General features: G+C 40.9%; 1 protein-coding gene across 1 annotated transcript in view; it reads right to left on the reverse strand.

Annotated features, from left to right (window-relative positions):
• Window positions 1-23243, reverse strand: part of arfgef3 (ARFGEF family member 3) — a 49417-nt gene that overhangs the window by 10999 nt on the left and 15175 nt on the right. The window contains exons 7-34 of the mRNA XM_054599998.1: window positions 22783-22828; window positions 21133-21217; window positions 20681-20785; window positions 20487-20571; window positions 19463-19696; window positions 19069-19181; window positions 18528-18660; window positions 18014-18371; window positions 17722-17863; window positions 16295-16647; window positions 14807-14973; window positions 14365-14530; window positions 13816-13923; window positions 12060-12275; window positions 10148-10258; window positions 9139-9289; window positions 8397-8702; window positions 6576-6709; window positions 5699-5844; window positions 5022-5201; window positions 4797-4938; window positions 4301-4423; window positions 3828-3931; window positions 3394-3538; window positions 3132-3260; window positions 2614-2790; window positions 1695-1809; window positions 495-597 (exon numbers count right to left, since the gene is read on the reverse strand). Coding sequence (XP_054455973.1) covers window positions 495-597; window positions 1695-1809; window positions 2614-2790; window positions 3132-3260; window positions 3394-3538; window positions 3828-3931; window positions 4301-4423; window positions 4797-4938; window positions 5022-5201; window positions 5699-5844; window positions 6576-6709; window positions 8397-8702; window positions 9139-9289; window positions 10148-10258; window positions 12060-12275; window positions 13816-13923; window positions 14365-14530; window positions 14807-14973; window positions 16295-16647; window positions 17722-17863; window positions 18014-18371; window positions 18528-18660; window positions 19069-19181; window positions 19463-19696; window positions 20487-20571; window positions 20681-20785; window positions 21133-21217; window positions 22783-22828 — 4377 coding nt within the window. The remainder of the gene's footprint in view (window positions 1-494; window positions 598-1694; window positions 1810-2613; window positions 2791-3131; window positions 3261-3393; window positions 3539-3827; window positions 3932-4300; window positions 4424-4796; window positions 4939-5021; window positions 5202-5698; window positions 5845-6575; window positions 6710-8396; window positions 8703-9138; window positions 9290-10147; window positions 10259-12059; window positions 12276-13815; window positions 13924-14364; window positions 14531-14806; window positions 14974-16294; window positions 16648-17721; window positions 17864-18013; window positions 18372-18527; window positions 18661-19068; window positions 19182-19462; window positions 19697-20486; window positions 20572-20680; window positions 20786-21132; window positions 21218-22782; window positions 22829-23243) is intronic.

The raw sequence follows: 23243 nt of genomic DNA on the forward strand, positions 1-23243 counted from the left end.
TAACGATTTTTCCATCTTTTGTGAAATGATAAAAAAGTGTTTGTAAAATAACAAAATGATGTACCTAAAAGTCAAGTATCCAGTGGCAACTCTAGTTTAATGTGTGAGTTTCAGCTGCAGTCATCAGACAAGGCTTTGGATTAACAACAGAATGTGTGTAAACTTTAACATTTTCCAGTTTAGTTTAACATACAGAATAGAGCTGGAACAGAATAAAACAACTGACCCAGTGAGGAAACAAGCAGTCGGTGTGAGTGAAGTTAACTTGGGTTATCAAGCTTAACGTGAAGTGTCAGCATGTTGACGGTATTAACAACAAAGATTACTTCTGTCAAAACCAGTAGCTTCAGATTAAATATGGATCATGTGTTTCACTACAGTGGTCTGTACAATTTAGTTTGTTTCTATATTGTGCATATTTGTTCATTTTAAGCCGTTTTGAGTCTATACACCACTTGGTATCTGCATGTTATTGTATCTGTGTGTGTGTTTACCTTGACCGGCTCTAATGTAGCAGAGAAAGCGTCCTGCAGAGCACAGCAGGCCAACCTCCACATTTCTTCTGTGAACACTGGACCCACTGTGACCAGAATATACCTGGAAAGAATAAAAACAACAGTGGTTAGATTAGAGATAAGAGAACACCTACTTTCTAACACATTGTCCATGTATATTGTATTTTTGTGTTTGTAATTCCCATCCAAAAAAACTGAAAAACTGTCCATCTGTCTATGCCATATTGATTTTCTCTTTTATTTAAAGGCTCAGTAATTTCCTAAACAGCTTGGCACTCTAGTTTTTAATCAAACATGAATCAAACTGTAAATAGTGAAATTGCTGGGGACTATTTTCAGTGGTGGATTAATCATCATCTGTTGCTCTAGTGAGTATATTTAGCAGCATGACGGTGTTTGTGGGATTGAATAAAAATAACCTACAGTGTGTGAGTTCATGGTTAAAAATGGAATATGTCAACCAGTGCAACAGTGAGGCTTATTGATGTGTTTTTAATAGTTTCTTGACAACAATGGAGCTCCACGGCACAGAGGAAGAAGATATATCAGGATTTCATGCAAAGACAATGATTTTTTACCAGGATTCATTCCTAATTTCCGTTCATCGTTCGTTTCATCGAGTTGCTGAAAACAATAAAAATCTAGACTATCACAAGCCTCTTTCTTTAAAACAGGGACAAATTCTTCATAGAATTTTTTCCGGCCTTCCCCTACCAAACCAACATAAACTGGGCCTGAACAATTTGGGGTTTATCATCTAATTGCAGTTTTTCTAGGCAATATTCCTGTAGCAATATTAAATAATGACATCTTTTTATGATGCAAACAGTCAGATGATGCCTTTAGACACTATACTCTCCCCTCATTTGCTGTTCAAGAAGACAAAGTCCAAAGTCTATCAACCAATAATGTGAAGGTTTTTTTTTGGCTAAAACCTTCTCCTCTTACAGCTGGTTCAGACCATGTTAATAATTTAGGCTATTTAAACATGCAATTCTAAATTGTGATTTTGTAAAATAAACCAACTCCAACTCAACTCAAAAATGAAGAGAGAGAGAGAGAGAGAGAGAGAGAGAGAGAGAGAGAGAGAGAGAGAGATCCCTGCACTTCATGTTTCCACATGGTTTTCAGTTTGGTGACGGACGTATAATTGAAGATGAGGACATTAAGTGTCGTCACCTGATGCAGGAGCAGCCGACTCTGGAGATGGTCTCTGCAGGCTCAGACACACAGGCCACAAGAAGCTTGAACAGATCCTTCAACATCAGGTTGATCAGAGACTCGTAACCAATATCTGCAATAAGGGAAAGCAGAGGCACACACACACACACACACACACACACGCACGCACACACGCACACACACACACACACACACACACACGCACGCACACACGCACACACACACGCACAACACAAAACTGTTAGCACATGGGATGAAGTGGCTGCAATTTAATTTGACTAAAGAGGAGGGCAGTTGTATAACAAGTCATCCATCACGCTCTACCTCACTTGGGGGAACAAACACACTTTGTACACGAGGCAAGAGATAACAATTCATCAGATTTGTGATGGTGGACTTTCAGTTTAGAATCTCTCTTTAGAATCACTGATGCGTGTTATTGAGGTTAAAAACAGGAACTGTTTCAACACTTTCAAAATATTTGAGCATCAAGGAGCTTTTGCCCTTTTAAAAGGAAGGCTTAGCTTTGGAAACAATGTAGTCCTTCATTGGTTGTTATAAAAAGACACTCGACAAAGGGGCATTTATCCCGGGGTTTATGTGGAGAGCAAAGTCTGTTTAACTATTTAGTATTTCAAATACACTGAGCTCTCCAACATTTAGGCCTCTCCGCTTCTTCTACTTGATCATCCATCAAGGCGATCAATGAAGCTACAAGCACTGAATCTTTAAGTCGCAGATGAAAACTTGAGGAAATGGGGAATGATGGGCTTAAACTTTCATCAACCTGTCTGGGTGATTGTTATTCTTTTCACAAAAAATGTGTCAAAAACAATTCCTGCTCCAGGTGTGCAGCCGAACAAAGATCTGCACTGTGGAAAATGGGAAAGCTCTTGGAAAAACACCTGCGTCCCACCTGAGTGTATGAAGCTGTTGACGTGCTCCACCACCAGCTCGCAGCACAGGCCGATGGCGTGTTTGAAGTTTGAAGCCGCCACGTCCCAGTAGGCGTGGTCGCCATGGCTACGCTGCAGCCACAGTGACATGACAGGGAGCAACAGCTGGATGACGGAGAAGATGGCGAACCCGGGACCTGGAGGGAGGAGACACGGTTAGCACTGTAACGGTAAGTTTGTTTTTCTTATATGAACAATGGACGTTATTAATGAAGCAAATTACAGAAAGTGAGCTAAGCTAGCTTGAGATGCTTGTGATGTTTTTTTTTCACATCAGTCTGGTCTTCAGCATGTGAGTCACAAGATCATTCGGATGGAGGTCATGTGACTGATTTGGCCAATGAAGAACATTTCACTCTTTAGCTGTTAAAACCTCCTTGGTTACCTTGTTTTTTTGTTAAGGATGTCCTCCTTAATTGCCCTAAAAATGATGGGAATATAGTGTGTGCGTGTGCGTGTGTGTGTGTGTGTGTGTTACCTGGCACAATGGTGACCTCTCTGAGCAGAGTGAAGAGCAGATCCAGGGTTGGAGGTTGGTGTTGCCGAGGACAGTTTGACACTGCTGCTGTCAGCTGCTCCAGTAACAGAATCCACACCTGGATCAGACCTGCAAGACGGAGGACAGGGCACACACAGAAGGGGGTCAGAGAGAGTGCTGGAGCGAGATGGAGAGGATCAAAAAGGACAAAAGACAGAGAGGAAAACTACATGAAAGGAAATTAAACAAACACCAGTGTTACCTGTGTCATCATCAAACTCCTGCAGGACACAGTCCATCCCGTCTTCGGTGCTGATGGAGCGTTCCTGTGATCTCATTGGCAGGCTGGCGAGCCGCGCCCCCAAGAACACCGGCTTGGTCTGCATCTTGTAGATCTTTGCCAGCAGCTGTCAATCAAATTCTTAATTATTTCACATGATCAAATGCATGCATATATGCTCCTGCCATCTGCCTCTAACAAACTAATATTTGGACTATTATTGATAGTGCTGAAGATTATTTAATGTGTTCTTTTGACACTTAGTGGGACAGTCTTGAGAAGAAAAAGTGTTTTTGGTGTAATTTCTTAGTGCAATTTAAAAAGCACATAGGAGCAGGAACTTTTACTTTGAAATTCTTGTTATAAATTACATTTGCTACATTAATTATCTCATAACCCAATAAAAAACGTCCTACCTGCGAACACTTTCGAAGGTAGTCCAGAGCGGGCAGGCAGAGGTCAGTGGAGCTGTAACCCGACACATGGACACAATCCCCAATCTCCTTATAGTCCACTTCTCCTACACACACACAGACAACCACACACAAAATAAGAATTTGGTTCAAAAATCTTTACTCTGCAAGGTGAGTCATTGACTTTTGTATATGATGAAAAATAAGCAGAATTGTAAAAGCTACAAATCATGATAATGATGAATTGTCGACAAAAATATAATTTTCTCTGCAAATGGGTTTTACTTGCCACAGTATCTATTAAATGTTAAATTGTAAAATCTTATCTGAAATGAAAGCAGATACCTTAGAGAATTGTGCAAGAAGAAAATGAGGGAATTTACACACATAAAAAACCCATGTATGTAATAAGGTGTAAAGGTGTGTAAAAGTAATGAACTGAAAAAAAAAAAATAGCATGTACAAGTGAGACAAACCTAAGCCTTTGACGAACTTCATGAGGCACATGATGTAGTCAGTGGCAGCGTTGGCAAAAACTTGGATGTTGTCAGTGTTGATGAAAGCCTCAAAGACATCAAACACTGGAGCCTGGGACTTCCCTAGAGGAGAGAACACGAGGGAGGGAGGAAGGGAAAGGGGGAAGAAAGAGAGAAGAGTTGATGAAGAGAGTTGTAGAGAGGATGGGAGGAGGAGAGGAAGAAAGAATTAAGGGAAGAAGGAAGGAACCAATGAAAGAAGAGTTCAAAATTAATAAAAACACCAAAAAATGAAGATAAGCCAAAACAGAACAAATATATTGTTTTAATTGCCAGATTATTTTGGTTACATTTATATTGAGACAAAAAAAACAAAACCATCTAAATTTTTTCACAACATCGAAACATTTTGGTTGCTTCTGTCAGATGCTAAACTACAGGTTTTTCTTTTATTAAAACATGTTTATTGGTTTGTAACAGGTCCTGTCAGACGTACCCATGGAGTATTCTCCCACTAGGTAGTCTTTAGTGTCGGTCTTGCTGCTGTGGACGGTCCTCAGAGCGCTGAACAGAGGCCTCCATCCTGACAGGATCTGAGGAGAACACATCTCCACCAGCTCGCCTATCGATGTTATCACCTGCAGGGAGGCAAGCAGATAGACACGTTATTAATTGTATGGCAAAATAAAGGCTGATTGACGTTAGTATGAGTTGACTCTACCTGGTCCTGCACGTCCTCGTCGCACAGCTCCAGCTGCATGATGTGCTCGAAGGGCCTGAACAGCGCCTCGTTGAAGTGGAAGTGTGGAAGCTCCGCCCAGCTCGTCAGCACCTCCGTCAGAACATCGTGGATGAAGGAAACGGCCTTCTGGGACACGTGGCGCTCTTTGTGACATGACGCCTGGGAGCAGAAGACACTCTTACTGTTTCAGCAGTGAGCTTTAACTAAACTCTTTACATAGGTGATATTTATTTACTCATACTCTATGTATATGTGTATATTCAAGAACTTGTTATACATATTTTGAGCTTATATTGTAGCTTTCATATATATTTTGAGGCTTACTAATAAGCACTCGTTTTTTTAAGTGATCCCTGAGAGTTTAAGGCAACACGTGAACAACAATTATGATACGTTTTTCTATTTCATTAAGAAGAATTGAGTTAAAAATATTTTCCATTTGTGGACCAAACATAAACAACAAAAACGTTTATATTATAATATTGAAACAGGAAAAAAAAAACATTCCGACCTATTTCATTCCAAAGCTTTTGAATGATGGACAGTGTGCAGGAATATGACCCCTGGTGAACCCTTTAAGATGTCTCTGTGCACGAGGCAGCCTGTTGCATCAGCTCTCCCTTTGTTTTTTAAAAAAAGAGGCAGAAGTTGCCTACCTCCACCAGATGCGGTGCCACAACGCTCCAGGCCCTCATCATGTGGAGCAGAGGTCGGTTCCTGTTCCTGACGATCCTCAGCATGCCCTCGCCCAGACGGAAGAGGTGGAGAGCACTGCGCCGGTCCATCGTCGACTTGGCCTCTCCTACAAAGACACACAGAGATGAGACTTTACGGCTCTTATCTGGCTTTATTCATGTCTTTATTTACTCTTATATCAATTTCCCAAATGTGTGGTAGTGTAATAATTGACCCAATGAGGGATTATGTGTTAAATAATAAGAGCAAATAGAGCTCTAAACAAAAAAGTGGATAGAAAACACAAAGTAAATGTTTCCCTTCTTCACTATATTCATTCTAGATGGATTAAAATTTTGGTTTGATTAAGTTTAATGTTAAAGTTATGGTCACTTTAGCAGAAGTATATGTTGTGATGAATTAATTCAAATGTATAAGCTAATTTTACCTGCTACAGTATTAGCACATGATCTCATATAGCCCATCCAACTATTCTCTTTATGAAACAGAACATCCCTGTTTTTTTTTAACAAATGAATGAATTAATGTTTCTTGCTAACTAATATACAACTGCTCAACACCTTAACATCATCACTTGTTGTGTCATTCACTACTAGAAACAACTGTATCAACAAGAACCATCAGGGTTTGAGGGTCAGATGATCACAAAACGGGTTAAGACTGTGAGGTAACTGGTGAAGGATATAGTTATGAGTTAGGGAATGAGTGTGTTCAATGAAACAACAAGGTGAGGGTGTGTGTGTGTGTGTGTGTGTGTGTGTGTGTGTGTGTGTGTGTGTGTGTGTGTGTGTGTGTGTGTGTGTGTGTGTGTGTGTGTGTGTGTGTGTGTGTGTGTACCTGGCATTGCCAGTGAATAGTCTCCAGTTGCAGTAACAGAGTCGAACAGCTGAGATTGAGACGCTTTCCTGAGCTGCTGCAAGAAGCCGACCAGACCAACCAGGTTCAGCTTGGTGGCTGCTTCTTCAAACAACCTGGAAAACACACACACACACACACACACACACACACACACACACACACACATGCACACACACACACACAATGTTTTCATTACATCCTTGTGACCATCTACAGTATAGATATTTATCAAAAATTAACCCCAAAATCATTAAACAATCAGATTTTAAATGGTTGTTGTAAATTGAAGTGAGGTGAAAACATTTGTTTGTTTAAAACATTTTATTCACAAATTTAGTGAATATTCAGAGTGCAGAGAACAAAGTTTTGAGGCAGAAATGCAGCGCTGTTCCCTTGAAGCTCACTGTTTCTGGGACAGCCCTGTGCAGAGGAGTATTTACTATGTTTTGGCACCACTTTCAGCTTGTAATGTGTTCTGTCCATCTGTTCCAAAAGATCAGAGGGAACATTTTCTTTTATTTTTTCTCCTAAAAGCAGCCCAGATAACTGGTTACATAAGACATGATCCTTGAAATTAACACAGTTTATTCCCAGCTTGTGCCAAACTTTAATATATGCAGAACTGTTGGCACGCACACTTATACACACACGCATTTGTACTTTTCATACACGTGAGGACTTTAACCTTGACCTAATTCTATACTTAATCCTGAAACGCAGTCTCGTGTAGCACTGTGCTGCTGCTGCCATCTTGTGGTCGTTATGAGAAAAGCACCTCCTGCTGAGCACCAGTGAATTTATCTTTTCAATAAGAGTCACTGCCATGCTGGCTGCTAATTTAATGAGGTGATAACAAGGAAACAACAATTTACGACATGTTATTTGGGACTTGAACTTGAATTGTAAACTGAGCTGAAGGAGCTGGTAGCTGTCATTTATCTTGTCTACACAATATGCATCATTTTTCTATTATACCATTGTCATTATAATCTTTTTTCAGTGACAGCAACTGACATAACCCTGTTCTTTATTGTTCTATATTATTGAACATTGCCTGCATGTTAACTGGCCTGTATTCACTGTTCTAGTCTTCCTCTTGTTTTTGTTGTTTTACTTGCAATAGAAAAAAATAAAACAATATTGTTTTGTGTGTTTGAACTTTTTGTTACAACAGAAAAAAACATACTTTTTTAAATGAATCAATTTCATTTTTTTCTAAACAATAAAAGCATGGTGGTTAATACCTCGTTCTGATAGCCATCATTCACACTCTGATACCACATGTTGAAATAGGAAATACATATATGTATTGTTATATTGTTTATATGGCTTGTCCTTGGGTCCGTAATACAGGTCTTGTCGCATCTACAAAGTGTTTGCTTTTATTTAAAATAAAGCAGGTTTTCACAATTTCAAGGAGAAAGACAACTAAAATATCTGCCGCATAATCTAAATCATGTAATTTGATTATAATGTCTGTAATAGGTTATTTCCTTTACTGATTAATCTGACTTTTCTTTTTCCCTTTAATTGATTTAGACAAATGTCAAAAAGCGAACATTGCATTTTTGCCAAATTTCAAAACAATAAAACAAATATTTATATATACCTTAGAAATATATATTATATGAAATTGTAATAAGACAACAATTTTTTATATTAATAATGCAATATAGACTTTGGTTTGATTTGTAATGATACTAAAACAATATATATTTGTGAACAACAGCAAAAATAAATAATCATTCATGTATGATTACAGAGATAAATCTATGTCGTATTGTGATATCCGTGCCGTACCTGTCAGCCTGTGTGGACAGCGTACACACAGCCTTGGCAGCACTGGTCCCGGTCATCAGGCTGCCACTCTTCAGGTCCAGACCTCGGCCTCTGCTGCTCTCCCTCAGCAGCTCCTGGATGGACAGAGGCTGGATGACCGGCTGGCTCAGGCCCAGCTCCGAGGCCTCCGGGCTGGGCTCGCAGCTCAGCTCCATGCCCAGGTCCACAAACTGCTGGCTCTGCTGGGTGATGGTGGTCAAAGAGGACGACTGTGAGCTGCCGTCGCTGAAGTGGGTGTGCTCCAACGAACTGATGTATTCAGTCACTCTGAGAGAGAGAAGGAGAGAGAAGGAGTGAGGGGACGAAAGAGGAAATAATGAGGTAAAGGAGATGAAACAGAAAATGAGGTGAATGTAAACATATTGTATTAGCACTGTATCCATCTTCTGAAGAACTCAAACAACTGTGTTTTTCCAAATGCAATTTACTGAAAATATAATCCTTCTTTTTTTGAGGGAAAATGAAACTAATTTACAAGGTTTTATATTTTTTAAAGCCTTTAAGAAAAGGTTACTTCTTACAATTCAGAAAAGGTAATTCTACTTCATTCAATTATCCCAAAAGTGTTTAAGAATTCTCTTAGATAGAATTGGAATTTGGAAAGTACTAAAGGAAAATATTCAAGCATTGCTGTGTACCACACTGGGGAGTACACAGTGAATTCAAGTAATCATTGCCCAAAACAGATACACAGTCTGTGTACCTGAAGACATGTGGCCAGCAGTCGTGGTTGTGGCTGCCCATCTCTAGTCCTACGTTCAGGATGGCGTCCATACACAACACGTGAGCCGTGTGGAGGCGAACTCCCTGAGGACGACCGATCTGCTCCAGACGCTGTTCAACGCGCTGCTTCACTGGACACAGAAACACATAAATGCATATCTTCATATATAATGTACAGTACACATTTAGGTACAGAAGCTCAAATAGAACAAAAAAAGGGATTCTCAGGGATTTCTACATCAGAGTATCCACAAATATCAATATGTGAGTGTAACCTTTCTAAGAAGCTTGGATGATTGGAAGAACAATCTGTCAAGCAAACGATCTGCCGAAGCGAGTTGGGAGAAGAGCGTAAATAGATGTTATTGACAAGAAAAACCTTCAGTGTTGTTCTATGATCTCTTTTCAATTATGACATTTTCTCCAGTTCGGATAAAACTGAAGCTGTAGCAGCACCTATGCTTCAGGAGCCGCCATTGTGTGGTCATGAGTATAACATGAATGTAACACAACAATGAGGTGCCCTTGAGCAAAGCACCTTAACCCACCACTGTTATCCAGTGGCCAACAGATAAGGCTGTGTATTTGCATGATTGTGTAGCAGGGCGTTTCTTTAAATAAGAAAAAAAAACAGCATTTGTGCTCAGGGAACCTGCCCTGGATAAATAAAGGTTCATAAAAACCTTTGACCTCCACAATCTAACGAGTTCATCCCTGAGTCCAAGTGGTTGTTTGTCCCAAATTTAAAGAAGTTCATTTCTGAGATCCAAGTCATACAGATGAACAACCTGAAAACATAACGCCTGTGGCCATGGCCATCGCCGAGGTTTAAAAATCATTCAAATCTCTTTTTGCCGGAGCTGTAACATTTTGATAATTGTGCAAGGCCGACGCTGCCAACTCAAGTTCTGTGTTAAGTTATTTTGGGTGTGTTATTGTGTGTGAGCGTGCATGTGTGTATTCATCACAGTGTGAGCTGCTCTCAGTACCTTGTGTGATGGCGTCGCCCATCTCTCCCACTTCCTTCTCCTCCTTCTCTTCCTGCACACATGAGGCTGCGGCCATCTGGGCCAAAGCTGAGGCGCAGTTGGCAGCCACACCTGAAAGACACACACCCACACACATACACATACACATAGTGCAAAGATAAGCTATTCAATTTCATTCACTCTCCTAAAAATTACGTTACTGCACAGTAGAAAATTTTGCCTTTACTCTTGATTCTCATCCAAACTGTGACTAATATTATATGTACTATATTAATAATAATCTGGGTTTCTTCTCCTTTCAATGTATTTAAATTGTAACTGTCTGTACATTAACTGTTCCATCCCTCCCCACATACTGTCCCCTCTAACAGTGGAGGTTGTACACCATCTGTTCATTAATATTCATAAGTGCTGATCATTTGTGTGTTGTAAAAATGTATTTCCCCTGATATTCTCTCTAAAATCTGCAGTGAACGGTCTGTATGAACACTTCTCTGTTAAACCCCAGTGGAACTGCTCAGTGTCCAACAGCTTCAGCTGTCACTTGTGAAAGTGCCAGAATATAAATAAATGTGAAAAAGAATGAAGCTGAAAAAACGATCACTAAAACCTTCCCTGAATGATTACATTTTGAAAAAACGAAGGGATTTTTTCACAAGAGGTATATTCCGCGTAATGCCTCACAATTACATTACATTACATTACATTACAGTCATTTAGCAGACGCTTTTATCCAAAGCGACTTACAATCAGTAGTATATTACATATCATTCACCCATTCACACACTGATGACAGGCTACCATGCAAGGTGCCACCATCAGACTCTAACTAACATTCATGCAACATCCAGTCCACACCGATGGCAAGCCTTCGGGAGCAACTTGGGGTTAAGTGTCTTGCCCAAGGACACATCGACTGCCGGGTATCGAACCCGGCTTCGGCACAATGGGAGCAGACAGCCACCATCCACACAACACAGTTGATTGTTTAAGCATTAGTCAACATGCTGAAGTGTTGATCCTGTGATTAATTCCGGACAGGAATTCTGATCTTTCAAAACCCCACTGCTGCCATTTGCACTTCGTCTTAGTGATTGTTAATGTATGTTACTGTGACTTGACACGCTGCCAATAGATGTGACTGAATGTTAATTAAAAGTTCTGTGCACGACCACAGCTGCTCCCAATTATTCTGGCTAATTTGGCTCATCAGGTTGCAGTTTGGTGGCGCTACACTTTAAATCACATGAAGAAAATAAACACACACTCTAACAAGAATAACAACAGAGCTCAACCTAATGTCAGCCTTACACTCTGGCCCGCTTCACTTCACCTCTATTTGTGCATTCATATACATACATATATATATATAAAAATGTAATGTAATATATCGGGCCTAACCAAACCAGTTCTGACAGCCAGTCTGCCCCAGTGCTGACTTCTTATTCTTCCACTACTGCTGGATAATGCAGGAAACATTATAAACATTAATGTAGCGTCTTGTCTTTACTCTTGCAGTTATTACATTTGCTGTTGATTATTTCATGGATCTTATGCAATTACCGGACGGCAGTAGGAATGATAAGGTGTCAAGGTTCTCCTTAGTAACGAGCAATTGGTTACGGATGAGACGGGAAAGTCAATTAACCACAATCTGTGCTACGTAAAGCCATTTAAATAGAATTAAAAACACATGTGCGGGTGGAGAACAGCTGTGTTGGGCAGGTTCATTAAATTTGGAAGCTTTGAGTGATTGTTGCTAAAAAATAATTGGTGCAACTGAAAGCACATACATGTGTCTGATTTGATTTAGACTTCCAGCACCTGACCCTGACCTTTGACCTCTCTGTGTTGACAGGGATGGAGAACAGAGGACACCCGGATGAGTGATGTTTCCCGTTTTTTCACCCACCTAAAGCGCAGCTGAGCGCAGCGGCTTTACGGAGGCCGTCTAAACTCAGACAGATGGTGTCTCTCTCCCTCTGGCTCTGCTCTTTGACTCCCTCCGCTCCCAGGATGAATGCGAGGCCCTTGGAGCTGCCGGCCATGCGACCCGTCAGCGGCGTGGACAGCACATCGATCAGGTTCTTCCACACGCCGGTGAGGATGAAGCGGGAGAACACGGCTCCTGAAAAAAACAAAAAAAAAAACACAAATGCACTACTGAGGGTTGTCAAAGAGGAGGGAGACAATAAATTAGTGTTGTGATGTAACAGATTAGACATTAATCTTTCCACTCTTGACATTCATTTAGACTATATCAACAAAGCAGAGCGGTTTCTGAGTGTTTACACAGCAAATGGCTGGACTAACTGATGGACACCACACACACACACACACACACACACACACACACACACACACACACACACACACACACACACACACACACACACACACACACACACACACACACACACACACACACACACACACACACACACACACACACACACAGTATAACTGGTATCCGGTGTGACTCAGCAGCTGTTACCATGGCAATTCTGGCCAATCCTTTGTCCTCATGGAAAATAAAGATGGAGGGCAGGTGGTCCTTGACTCATTTTTTCCATCTCCTCTCTCTCTCTCTCTCTCTCTGCCCTCTCCTCTCTTTTATCCAGCTACCTTTTTTTGTTTTTCTTTATCCCCTCATCTTTTTCATGCTGTTCAGACTCTTTTCTTTCTCAGTGCAGTTAAACCAAAAAATAATTGCTGTTTGCTTGAAATTTTCCAATGCTTTTATATCTTTAAAATTCGCAGTCACATCCACCAGTTGACCTTTTTCATGATTGGATTGGATGGACACAATCAGACACAATTTTGAGCACAATCTGAAGTGCATTATGTAATGAAATCAAAATTCAAATATTTTCAATGTCGCAAAAAATTATCACTTGTCCCTTTCCACTAAACAGCTTTACAATATTCCAACTTTTATATAAATATTCAAAAACCAAAACATGTTGGTGAATTAGAAAAACTATGAATACTTGTTTGGGGAATTATTATTCATTCTATGTAACGATCTTTAACAAATGAATCAGCAAATCTGCCCGAAGGACTCTAAAGTTTGAATTAAAATCATACTTTGTGGACGCCGGCAAGGTTTGATCGCTGTTTTGATGCAGAACTTATTGTTCCCAGTTTTGTAAGATTATTGTAAATGGATTTAGTTCAAACTGTACGGTAGTTAACATGTTTTTATATACCTGTCTTGCTGCTCCAGGGATATATTTCACTATAGTGCAGTAAGATAAAAAACACCCCACTCTTCATCTTTTCATTTGTTATGGCCTTGTTCATATGTGGCCTCCAATTTTCAAGGCACCTAAAAAAAAAAAAGGTTGGAGCACTTGACCATGCAGCATTATTATGTGATGCTTCACCTTTCAGCACACGGCCAGTGCAGCATTTCCAACTGATTATTACAGTTTCAGGGTGAGTGAACCCTATTTATTTAGAATTGCTGAGCTTGGCTGTTTTAGCAACGCATTTCACTTCTTTTTACAGCTGAAGGTGAAAAAACCTCCATACTATATTGAACCATGAAGAAAACACAACACTTATCTTGTAGCAATATGGAACTTATGTATAGTTCACTGAATAAGCGGTATAAATATTTGATCAATTATTCCATCCATCATATTTCTGGGGTTTTGGCCACCGACCTGCCATCACAGTGTCACTGCTGGCCTTGTCACAGCTGAGTGGTGATTGGTTGGAAGCCCTCCTGATCATCTGTCCTCCAATCGCACTGCTGCCCAGACCGTCAATATCTGAGGGAGGATCAGGAGGAGAGGCAAAATAATGAGAACATAAAAATAAGTGGAAAATTTGTCAAATTGATGTGATCATTGTAGAGGATGTCTGTGTTCTTAATCAGCTGGAAATCGGTCTTATCCAGAGTCTATTGGCCAACAATTACGTATCATTATATGAGTTTGGTACAACTATTGGTAATATGGAGAAATATGCACAAGGACTCCTAGATTTTTATTCATCTTTTAATTATTTTCAAGGTAAAAAATGTTTGAGGCTGAGGTCATGGAGTTTAAGTACTTTTACAAATCAGTAAGTTGGTAAAATCTCCCACAAGGAAAGAAGTACATTTTTTCAGTCATGATGTTCCCAGATGATTGTAGCCCAGAGAGAATACAGCCTGCAGTGTGTTAGGTTATGTGGAGACTAGCCAGACGTACGAATTACTCAGCGTCTACCTGTCAGCACGGTGATGAGCGGCAGCATGTGGTCCTCTGGTGAGCCCCAGTACCCGGCCTCGCCCAGCAGGTTGCGCTCTAACACATGATGGAAGAGCTCCTCGATCCAGGTCTGAGAGAGAACCACGAGGACTCCGCTGCTCTGGATCAGACGCACAAACTCCTTCTGTAAAAAAAAAAAACACACAACACACATCAACATCTATCCTATTGTGGCTTGGTGAGTCTACAAAATCAAATTTTATCCTATTTCCAATATATTTTCTTTTTTTCCTCTACTTTTATATACTTCAACTTAGACTACTTGGCTTTTTTTCATACTACTTGAAGTTAGTAGTCGTCTGAGAAGTATGCAGATCTTTTATTTAATTGCAATAACACAATGTGCAAATTCTCCATTAGAAACCCTGTCAGAGTCTGTTTGTGTAGTTTTGCTGCTCACCAGGCTGAGGATGGGAGCGAGCGTTCGCCGTCTGTAGAAGTCGCAGCAGCAGAGTTTGAGATTGAGCAGAAGAGCGTAGTACGACACCAGGTAGAGACCGTCTGCGTTCATCAGAGACTGACAGGTCAGGGTGTCACCTGTCTCGAAACCTGGAGAGTGGACCCCACCTGGAGGGAGACGGAGGGATTTTTGAAAGTTTTAAAACTCATTAACATTTAAGGACAGTTTGCAGGGATTTGTACCTAATATGACTCCTTCTGGAACATTTGTACATTTCTTGGACAGTTTTGGACACCCCAGCAAAAAAACACTTCTATAATTGTTAAATTCAGATATATTGTTCACATTTTAATAGTATTTTTTTCATATTTTTGTTTTTCATTTATTCTATATTTGAGTTTTTGGTAATTTTATTCCAATTTCTCTTACTGCGTTTATGTTGTGCACCAATACCCCAAAGCAAATTCAATTTATTTGAAAATCTACTTTGCAATAAATTCTGATCTAATTATTGTCTTTCATATCAAAAAAAGAGGAAGGCAAAAGAGTGAGGAAGAAGCGGGGTGAAAAAAAACGGGGGGAGCGAGAGAGAACTTCCTACATTTTAGGAGAAAGGAGCTCTTGGCTGTAAAATTAGTACAGCACAATATATGCTGAATAAAACAACACACCATTCCTTTGTTTTAAGTGTTGTAAAGGATTGTACTGTTAAGGAGAGAGACTGAAATAATCAGAGTCTAGAGAAAAACAAAGTGGGAGGTAAAAGAGAGAGAACTGTTGAAGGTGGGAGGAAGGTAATATGACAGAGGAAGGAGGGGAGAGAAAGGGGAGAGAGACAGAGAAAGAAAGGAGGAAAAGAGAAATGAGAGAAGGAGGAAGGGAGAAAGAGAAAAAAGAAACATGTAGAGGGAGAAGGATGAGAGACAGAGGTAGGCGATTCATAATTCTGCTCGGCTGATGTAAAAGCTCCCAGCAGGCTCCCTGCTTTTACAGATGGATTGTGGGTCGGGCCTAAAAGGCAGAAAACTATTTATTAAAACTGCTGTAAAGTAATAAACTGAATATAGAGGAGCTACATTTAAAATGGCTTTTTTTGAAATCCTTGTGAACATATGATGAATTTGTTTGTGTGCAGTAAGATGTTTGCATTTAATTGTATTGCTATTACCTGCACTTTATATTACTAGATATTCCAGAGTGTCCCCACAGTATTTAAAGATGTATTCTATTTACTCTTGTTCAAACAGTGAGTGTCTCATTCTGGGACTCAACCAACAGCACAGTCCTCCCTGTGGCCAGAGCTGAATAATAAAGGAAGAGACTGCTGCACAGATCACTGCACCTTTGGCAAATATCCTGTGTTTGTTTATCCAAAACACACACACACACACACAATCATAGAGTCCATGCACCTCCCAGGGTTTCAAACACAACAATAAACAAAGTCACATAAACCCATCTAAAATCAACTCTCCCTCTTCCTCTCACCAGCCTGCAGTCCGGTGCAGAAGGTGGAGGAGAAGTTCTGCAGAGACAGGTCCACCTCTGTGGTGGTGGGCAGTCCCAGGAGCCGGGGCAGCAGCGCCGCCAGTGACTGGACGAAGATCCTGGCGCTATGCTGGTCGGCCTCCTGGTTGCGGAGCAGCTTGAGGGACAGGGCGGCGGTGCGCAGGGAGCGGTGGCCCGGGCAGTCGCGAGGCGTCTGCTGCTCCTCGTCCGCCAGCGAGACGTTGTCAGAGCCGATGTCGGACACGTCGGAGCGGCCCGAGTCCTTCTCTGCAGCCATGGAGTACTGGTCGCACGAGTCGAACTCGGTCCGCGACAAGTCCTGCTCCTCCATACTGGTGAACCAACAGGTAGATCAATTATGTCATTTTTTTTATATTGTTGAAGGCCATTTTTAAGGCAAACTGTAATAAATGAGATGATTTCCTTCTTTTCAAGCATCCAGAAGTTTGAGTTTGTCTTGAGAGAGGAAATTTGTCACAGTGAACCACTTTGATTAATCAATTTATCTATTTAAAGTAATACATAATTATGTGGTAAAGCAGTTGTAACCATCTTTTGTCAAATTTCTGCACTGAAGAATGCATTAATGTAAAATCAAAGTATTAAAAGTGACAACCTGATAAACTGTAATCTCAGAAAATCTTATTTAAGCTTCTACAAGTTTACTTTTGAGAGTGTCCTGAATCAAACGGAAACCAATGACTGTTTGCGAGGAGGATTATTAATCCAAAAACATATTGGTACTTTTAGGAAAAAGGCTCACGGTAAGGCTGGGCCATATGAAATGATTATCACAATATCCACGTATGGCATTTTTTTAATGGCAATACTGTGCAAATAAAATTAGTATGTCCTTTTGTTAGTTTTTAACTAAAATGTTCTTCTTTTTCTTTAAGAAACTGGTGAAAGAACAAGACAAGATCATATCCTCATGAAACCCTAACTCTCAACATCCTTTCGTTCTTGCTTTCTATAATATCAGAGCATGGCAACTACATATGGTTAAAGCTACTACTCTCACTTTAATAAAAATAACTTTTTGTGACGTTTGCTCAAACTGCCACTATGTTCTAACAGTTGTACATGAGACAGATCATCTGTGAATCTGTGCTTGGTTTTGGATCGACTGTTTACGACATGGCACCCAAGTCAAAGAATCTTAATTCATATTTGATCAGCGCTGTCAGGTTTAACTGTTTGATTGGAGTTCAGTGATTGACAGCTCCGTTAGAGACTTCTTGGCTCTGATTGGTTGTCTGATTGGAATTCTGAATTCCTGCCAACAGATGGCGCTAAAGTCAGAAAAATGGCTTAAAAAAAAACTAGAGCATCAGACGCTTCTCAAATACAGTAATAATTGTATGTTCATATAAGTCTTTGCACTTTACACACTGTCACACACGTACCTGAAGTTGCTCTCGCTGTAACGTGACCCTGTTGCGTGTTGCGGCCTGGTCCTGGACTCCACAGACAGGAAGTTGGTGATGTCGGGGTAGACGAGGCCGTGACTTCGCTGCACCACATCTGGAGGAACCACAGCTCCTCTTTCTCCCCCACCAACGTCTCGACCACCACCACCACCACCACCACCACCACCACCTCCTCCTCCTCCTCCTGCTCTTTCTTTTCCTCCTCTTCCCTCGACCTCCGTTGCTCGTCCTCCCTCCTCCCGTTGGCTCCCCTGGTTCGCCTCAAGGCTCTCCTCCTGTTTGCTTTCCTCCTGGCCGCCTAAGGATGAGGGCGAGGGGAGTTGTGCGTCCTCCCCACACTCCTCAGGAGTGGTTTGGCCCAGACCAACGCCAAGCTCCCCCACCTCCAGATCCACAGTGGTTTGGCCTGTTTCCGTGGTGATGCTGATGCTGATGTCAGGGCTGCGCTCGGTGGCCCCGGTGGTGGCCACGTTGGAGGAAGAGGAAGAGCTGGGGTCCCAGGGAGCCTGCTCAGAGGACAGGATGTGTCTCTGCCACCTGAAGTCGGCCTCGTTGATCTCCATGGACTCTCGTGTCGACTCTGTCCCCTCTTTCAGATCCTCCAGTCGTCTGAGGAGAAGCCGAGCCTGAGAAACAGCTGCTACGTTACGGTTTTATACTGAAAAACACAGATTCTTAAGACAATTTCTGCAAAATCAACCTAATTTATTTATTATAAGTGCAGTGCAGAATCACTATAGTACTTCTTTTAGTGTTTGTGGCGTCCTGTCACAGTAGCGTACCTGCTCAGATTGAATGCCACGGCCGTGCGACAGTTCATCCAGCGCCCCGAGGAGAGCGCAGGCACAGGAGACCGAGGAGTAACACGCCTCGATGCCTCCCTTCATACAGGCCTCCGTCATCCCGTCCATCACCCTTCAGAAGGAAGCAGAAACACACAAAGGCACATTATATATCTTAACCGCTTTGCTTGCTTTCAGTTAAAATCTGTGAGGATTTAAAATTACTATTTTGTATTATATTATAATTTTTGTGAAACATTATGATGTGCACTTTATTGTCAGATTACCAGTGACACATGAATTATACAGCTTTTTATCTAAAGAACATCATCAATGAAAAACATGAAGCTGAAATACAGTGAATTAAATGCATTATTTGAGCATTTTTGTGCAAAGTAACACTGTGTTGCTCTAATAGCATATGCCAAAACTAATGACAAGATGCTGTTCAGAAGGCCCAACTTCATGAACTAAATTCTGCCAATAGATTTTTAACTTTCCCACAACCCAGAAAAAGAACAAAGAGAGAGGCGTTACTAACAGTTTAAGCAGGTCCAGGTGAGACTTCCTCTTTGAGAAGGAGCGCTTCCTGGTTTCAGGCTCAACCACGCACGGACCGGCGAGGTCGTACAGCCGCTGGGGACTTCCCAGGATCTAACACACACACACACACACACACACACACACACACACACACACACACACACACACACACACACACACACACACACACACACACACACACACACACACACACACACACACACACACACACACACACACAGATTGCAACATAATGAATTACTTACTTATACTTTAGTGAAGTGGAAAGAAAATCAATGGCAGCCTGAATGTGGAAAATCAATCTTAAAGTTATATTATGCTCTGGAAAGAAATAGGTCAGCAGTAATGCCTCCTCCTCCTCCTCCTCCCACCTCCTTCATGATGCGGATGGCCTCGGTGCGGTGCTGAGGAGGCGGGTACAGAAGGATCCTGTGGTACAGCGACTGCAGCACCGGCTTCATGGACTCCACGCAGCTCACCAGACGCACAAGCTCTGCTGCGATGTAACACACGGTTCGCACTACCGGTGCAATCCTGGCAGGGGCGCTGGAGGAACAGCCCGACCCCCTGCCTTGATCGGACACCCCTCCACCAAAGGAGTCCACCTCATGGGTAATTCCTGGAGGTGAGAACAAGAAGGGACATGAAGCTGAACCGCTAAAATGATGTCGATAAAAACACTTCTCTTCACATTTAGAACAAGAGAGACGTCTGTAGGCCTGAACCAGAATAACCAAAAATCACATCACCTATGTGTAATGTCTTATAAAAGAGTTTCCTGCAAAAAGATGGATGACAACATCAAGCTGACTGGAGGCAGGAGATTAAAAAAACTGTTATATATGACCCTAGTTTCCAAGCTGTGGGTTTTTTAACAACAGCCTGTTTATTTTGTTCAAAATGAACAAAGACTGTTTAATTATTGAATCTTCAATTAAGTAAATGAGCTTGTTCCAAAGCAGTTACAACAATGTTGACATCAGGTTTTGTAACTGCAACTGCTTGTCTTTACTATCTTTGAACGTTGCACTGAATTGATTATGAAAATATAGGATGTGTGGAAACATTTTCATACTTTTAGCAGTTGGATTTTACACTCAACAAGTTGAAGTGCAAGTTTCTGCAATAGACAAATGAAACCACAGCATTATTAAGTCAGTTAGCTTGGATATTGACCTTAGAAGGTGTTTCAATTTTACAATTGAACATCAGACAAACTTTTATAACTGTGGAAATGTTTTTCTATCATGATGTCTGGACCACAGACCCTTCCCTTTCATTCGAACCAACTAAAACTATCCCTCGTATTTTCGTATATGCTACAATTGTGATTACCCCCCACAGTGGTTGAATCCAGTTACCTAGGCTGTGTCTCTCTGAGTGACGGTCTGACGCCGCCATGTAGCCGTGGTGGGAAGCGATTGTTTTGTCGTTGACAGGATTTCCCATTATCGCCACGAGGGACGGACACAGCTGCTTCCTGGGTGAAGGAATATGATAGGTTTTTAGGGTAATGAAACATTAAATGTACTATTATTCAAGATATTAACTGGACAAAAGGCCTCCAAAAATGTTGTTACATGTCTTACCATACAAGGTCGGTGAACCCTCTTGACAGGTGCATTGTGGGAGGGCAGCTGCTGAGCATAGAGAGGATGCACTCCAGGTAGAGGAGCTGCAGGAGCTGGTTATCACTGGGGGATGAAAGGGACACAACAACAACAGTCAGTGGTTCAGAGGAGCATTTTACACATTTAGACTTTATTATTTTTAAATCAGCTTACATAAGCATCTTGCCCAAAACTAACCGGCACTATAAGTATTATATTATATTATTATATTTGTGAACTGGGTTAGTCAGAGAAGAGTGTTCATTATTGTTTCAGTATAAAACTTAATAAACACTGTCCATAGACAACTTTTCAGCTAGGGCTTTTGTTTCTTTGAATGTTTACCGGCACAATTAAAATCGATATCAATTACCACCTAAATATTACAACAAGAGAAAGAATATTGCGTCAAGTAATAGAAAAACTGTCACCTGTCCACTGACTCCAGTTTTTCACAGAAAACTGTCAGAACCGTCACCACATCTTCACACAGAGCCTGGCTGGTGGGAGAAATATCTGCAAACACACCCAAACAGTAACAAGTCCATTCATGCCACCTAATTTATTTTGATAGAATATGTTAATGAAGTGATAAAAAACCTATTATATCCGCCTGTCTCTCGATTTTCTCTCTATCTCTCTCTATAATAAAAATGAAAATGAATCATAAGATCTTTGTCTCTTTGTTTGCGTATGTGTGACCGTATAGTACCACAGAGAATCCCTGCCCGTCTCACTGTGGAGGTGTCTCTTACTACCTGCAGACTGGTGATTACAGTAGCTTTATTAACAGCTATAAAACAGTTTGTTCTGAACACTAAAGAAGACAATGAGTCCCACGGCCACTAGCTGCTCCATGCAGCTTTAATGCTCACTTCACATAAGAAAAGCAACAGTTTGTCCTGAGGGTACCATGTTGTTATCTAAGTCAAAAGGTTTGTATTCTCTGTATGGTATCCTCTGCATCCCAGCAGCTTGTCAGACTTCGGACACGGTTCTTTGTTGTCCTCGGCTATACACAAGCTTCCTGGGAGTGTAACAGCGTGCTTTAAAGCTTCTCTACATTCAGAACATCAATATACAGTACCAGTCAAAAGTTTGGACACACCTTCTCATTCAATGTTTGTTCTTTATTTTTATTTTTATTTTTTTCTACATTGTAGATTAATATTGAAGACATCCAAACTATGAAGGAACACATGGAATTATGTGGTAAACGAACAAATGCTCAACAAACCAGAATATGTTTTATATTTTAGATTCTTCAAAGTAGTTGAATGAGAAGGTGTGTCCAAACTTTTGACTGGTACTGTAGCAGCAAACAGCTATTATCTATGTATCTTCCCATTCCCCCTTCAGATAAACACTGTTAGGTCTGTCAACACTGTTGCCCATGTTTGCAATGGTAGCGCTGTTAGCACATGGCTCAGGGGACGCCATGTTGAGAACCGTGTGGAGACAATAGACATGCTCTGAATTTTTACCAGACTTTATCACACCTTAAGTTTCTAGCTAAAGTCCTCATAGGAAGCTATTACACTGTTGGCAACGTTATTAGATACGCCTGTACAGTCTCATGCAATCCAATACCTTATATCTGTTCAGCCATAAAGTCTACATTCATGATGCCTTTAATGTTCAGTTTGAGTTGACACTGCCATAATGGTTTACTTAAATGATATGTATTACCATTGGGGGACTGTAGAGTTAGTGGTGTTGATGTAAAGGACTGCATTATATTTAGAGGTGTTTCTATTATTCTGACTCCCTCATATATGTAAATGTCAGGACAAAACATTTGAAGCACAACTCAATATAATGTTGTCCAGTCCTACACAAACTTTGACTGTGACCTAAATAAAGGACAATGTCATCAAAAAATGTACATTATATACTTTGTAAAGGTAGAATTTGTGGCAAAGCTGTTGTATTGCATTGTCATATATTGTACAGGTTAACATAATAAAATGAACACTGAGTGCATCGTATGCATGACTCTGTAATAGAGTTGAAATTATTCCCAGAAGTGATGAGGAGAGCTGCAGAGGGGAAGGATAGCCGCGGGTAATGATGTGGCCTACCTCTTCTATGAAGTGGTGGTGCAGTCACCTCGTCTCCATCTGCACCCTGTGGAGGAGAACAAGACAGGAGGCATGTTCACTGTGAGTGGAGCTTTAAGGGGCTTTTGTGTCAACACAGATGAAGCGTGAAAGAGTGTTTTCACAGAGTCTTGTACTTGTCTATTCGCAGTATTCATTTACGTGCGTTTCTGACTTTCTTATGTGATGTGTATGTACGTGTGTTTGTGAACATATTAGAGGTATTTTAAAGAAATATATTTAAATATAGGCCACTGAAATATATTGCAAGTATATTACACACATTGAGTTCTCATTTCTCAAAATTTAAAGTGACTCTTCAAAATGTAATAAAAACCCCAAGATATATATTTTTTTATGGGGGGGATAATTAAAAAAAATATACAACAGACAAAAGCAACAAATCCCGTAATTTAAGGAGCTACAAAACTGAAAGTTTCACA

The sequence above is a fragment of the Anoplopoma fimbria genome, chromosome 6 (assembly GCF_027596085.1).
Source record: "Anoplopoma fimbria isolate UVic2021 breed Golden Eagle Sablefish chromosome 6, Afim_UVic_2022, whole genome shotgun sequence".
In the NCBI taxonomy this organism is placed as follows: domain Eukaryota; kingdom Metazoa; phylum Chordata; class Actinopteri; order Perciformes; family Anoplopomatidae; genus Anoplopoma; species Anoplopoma fimbria.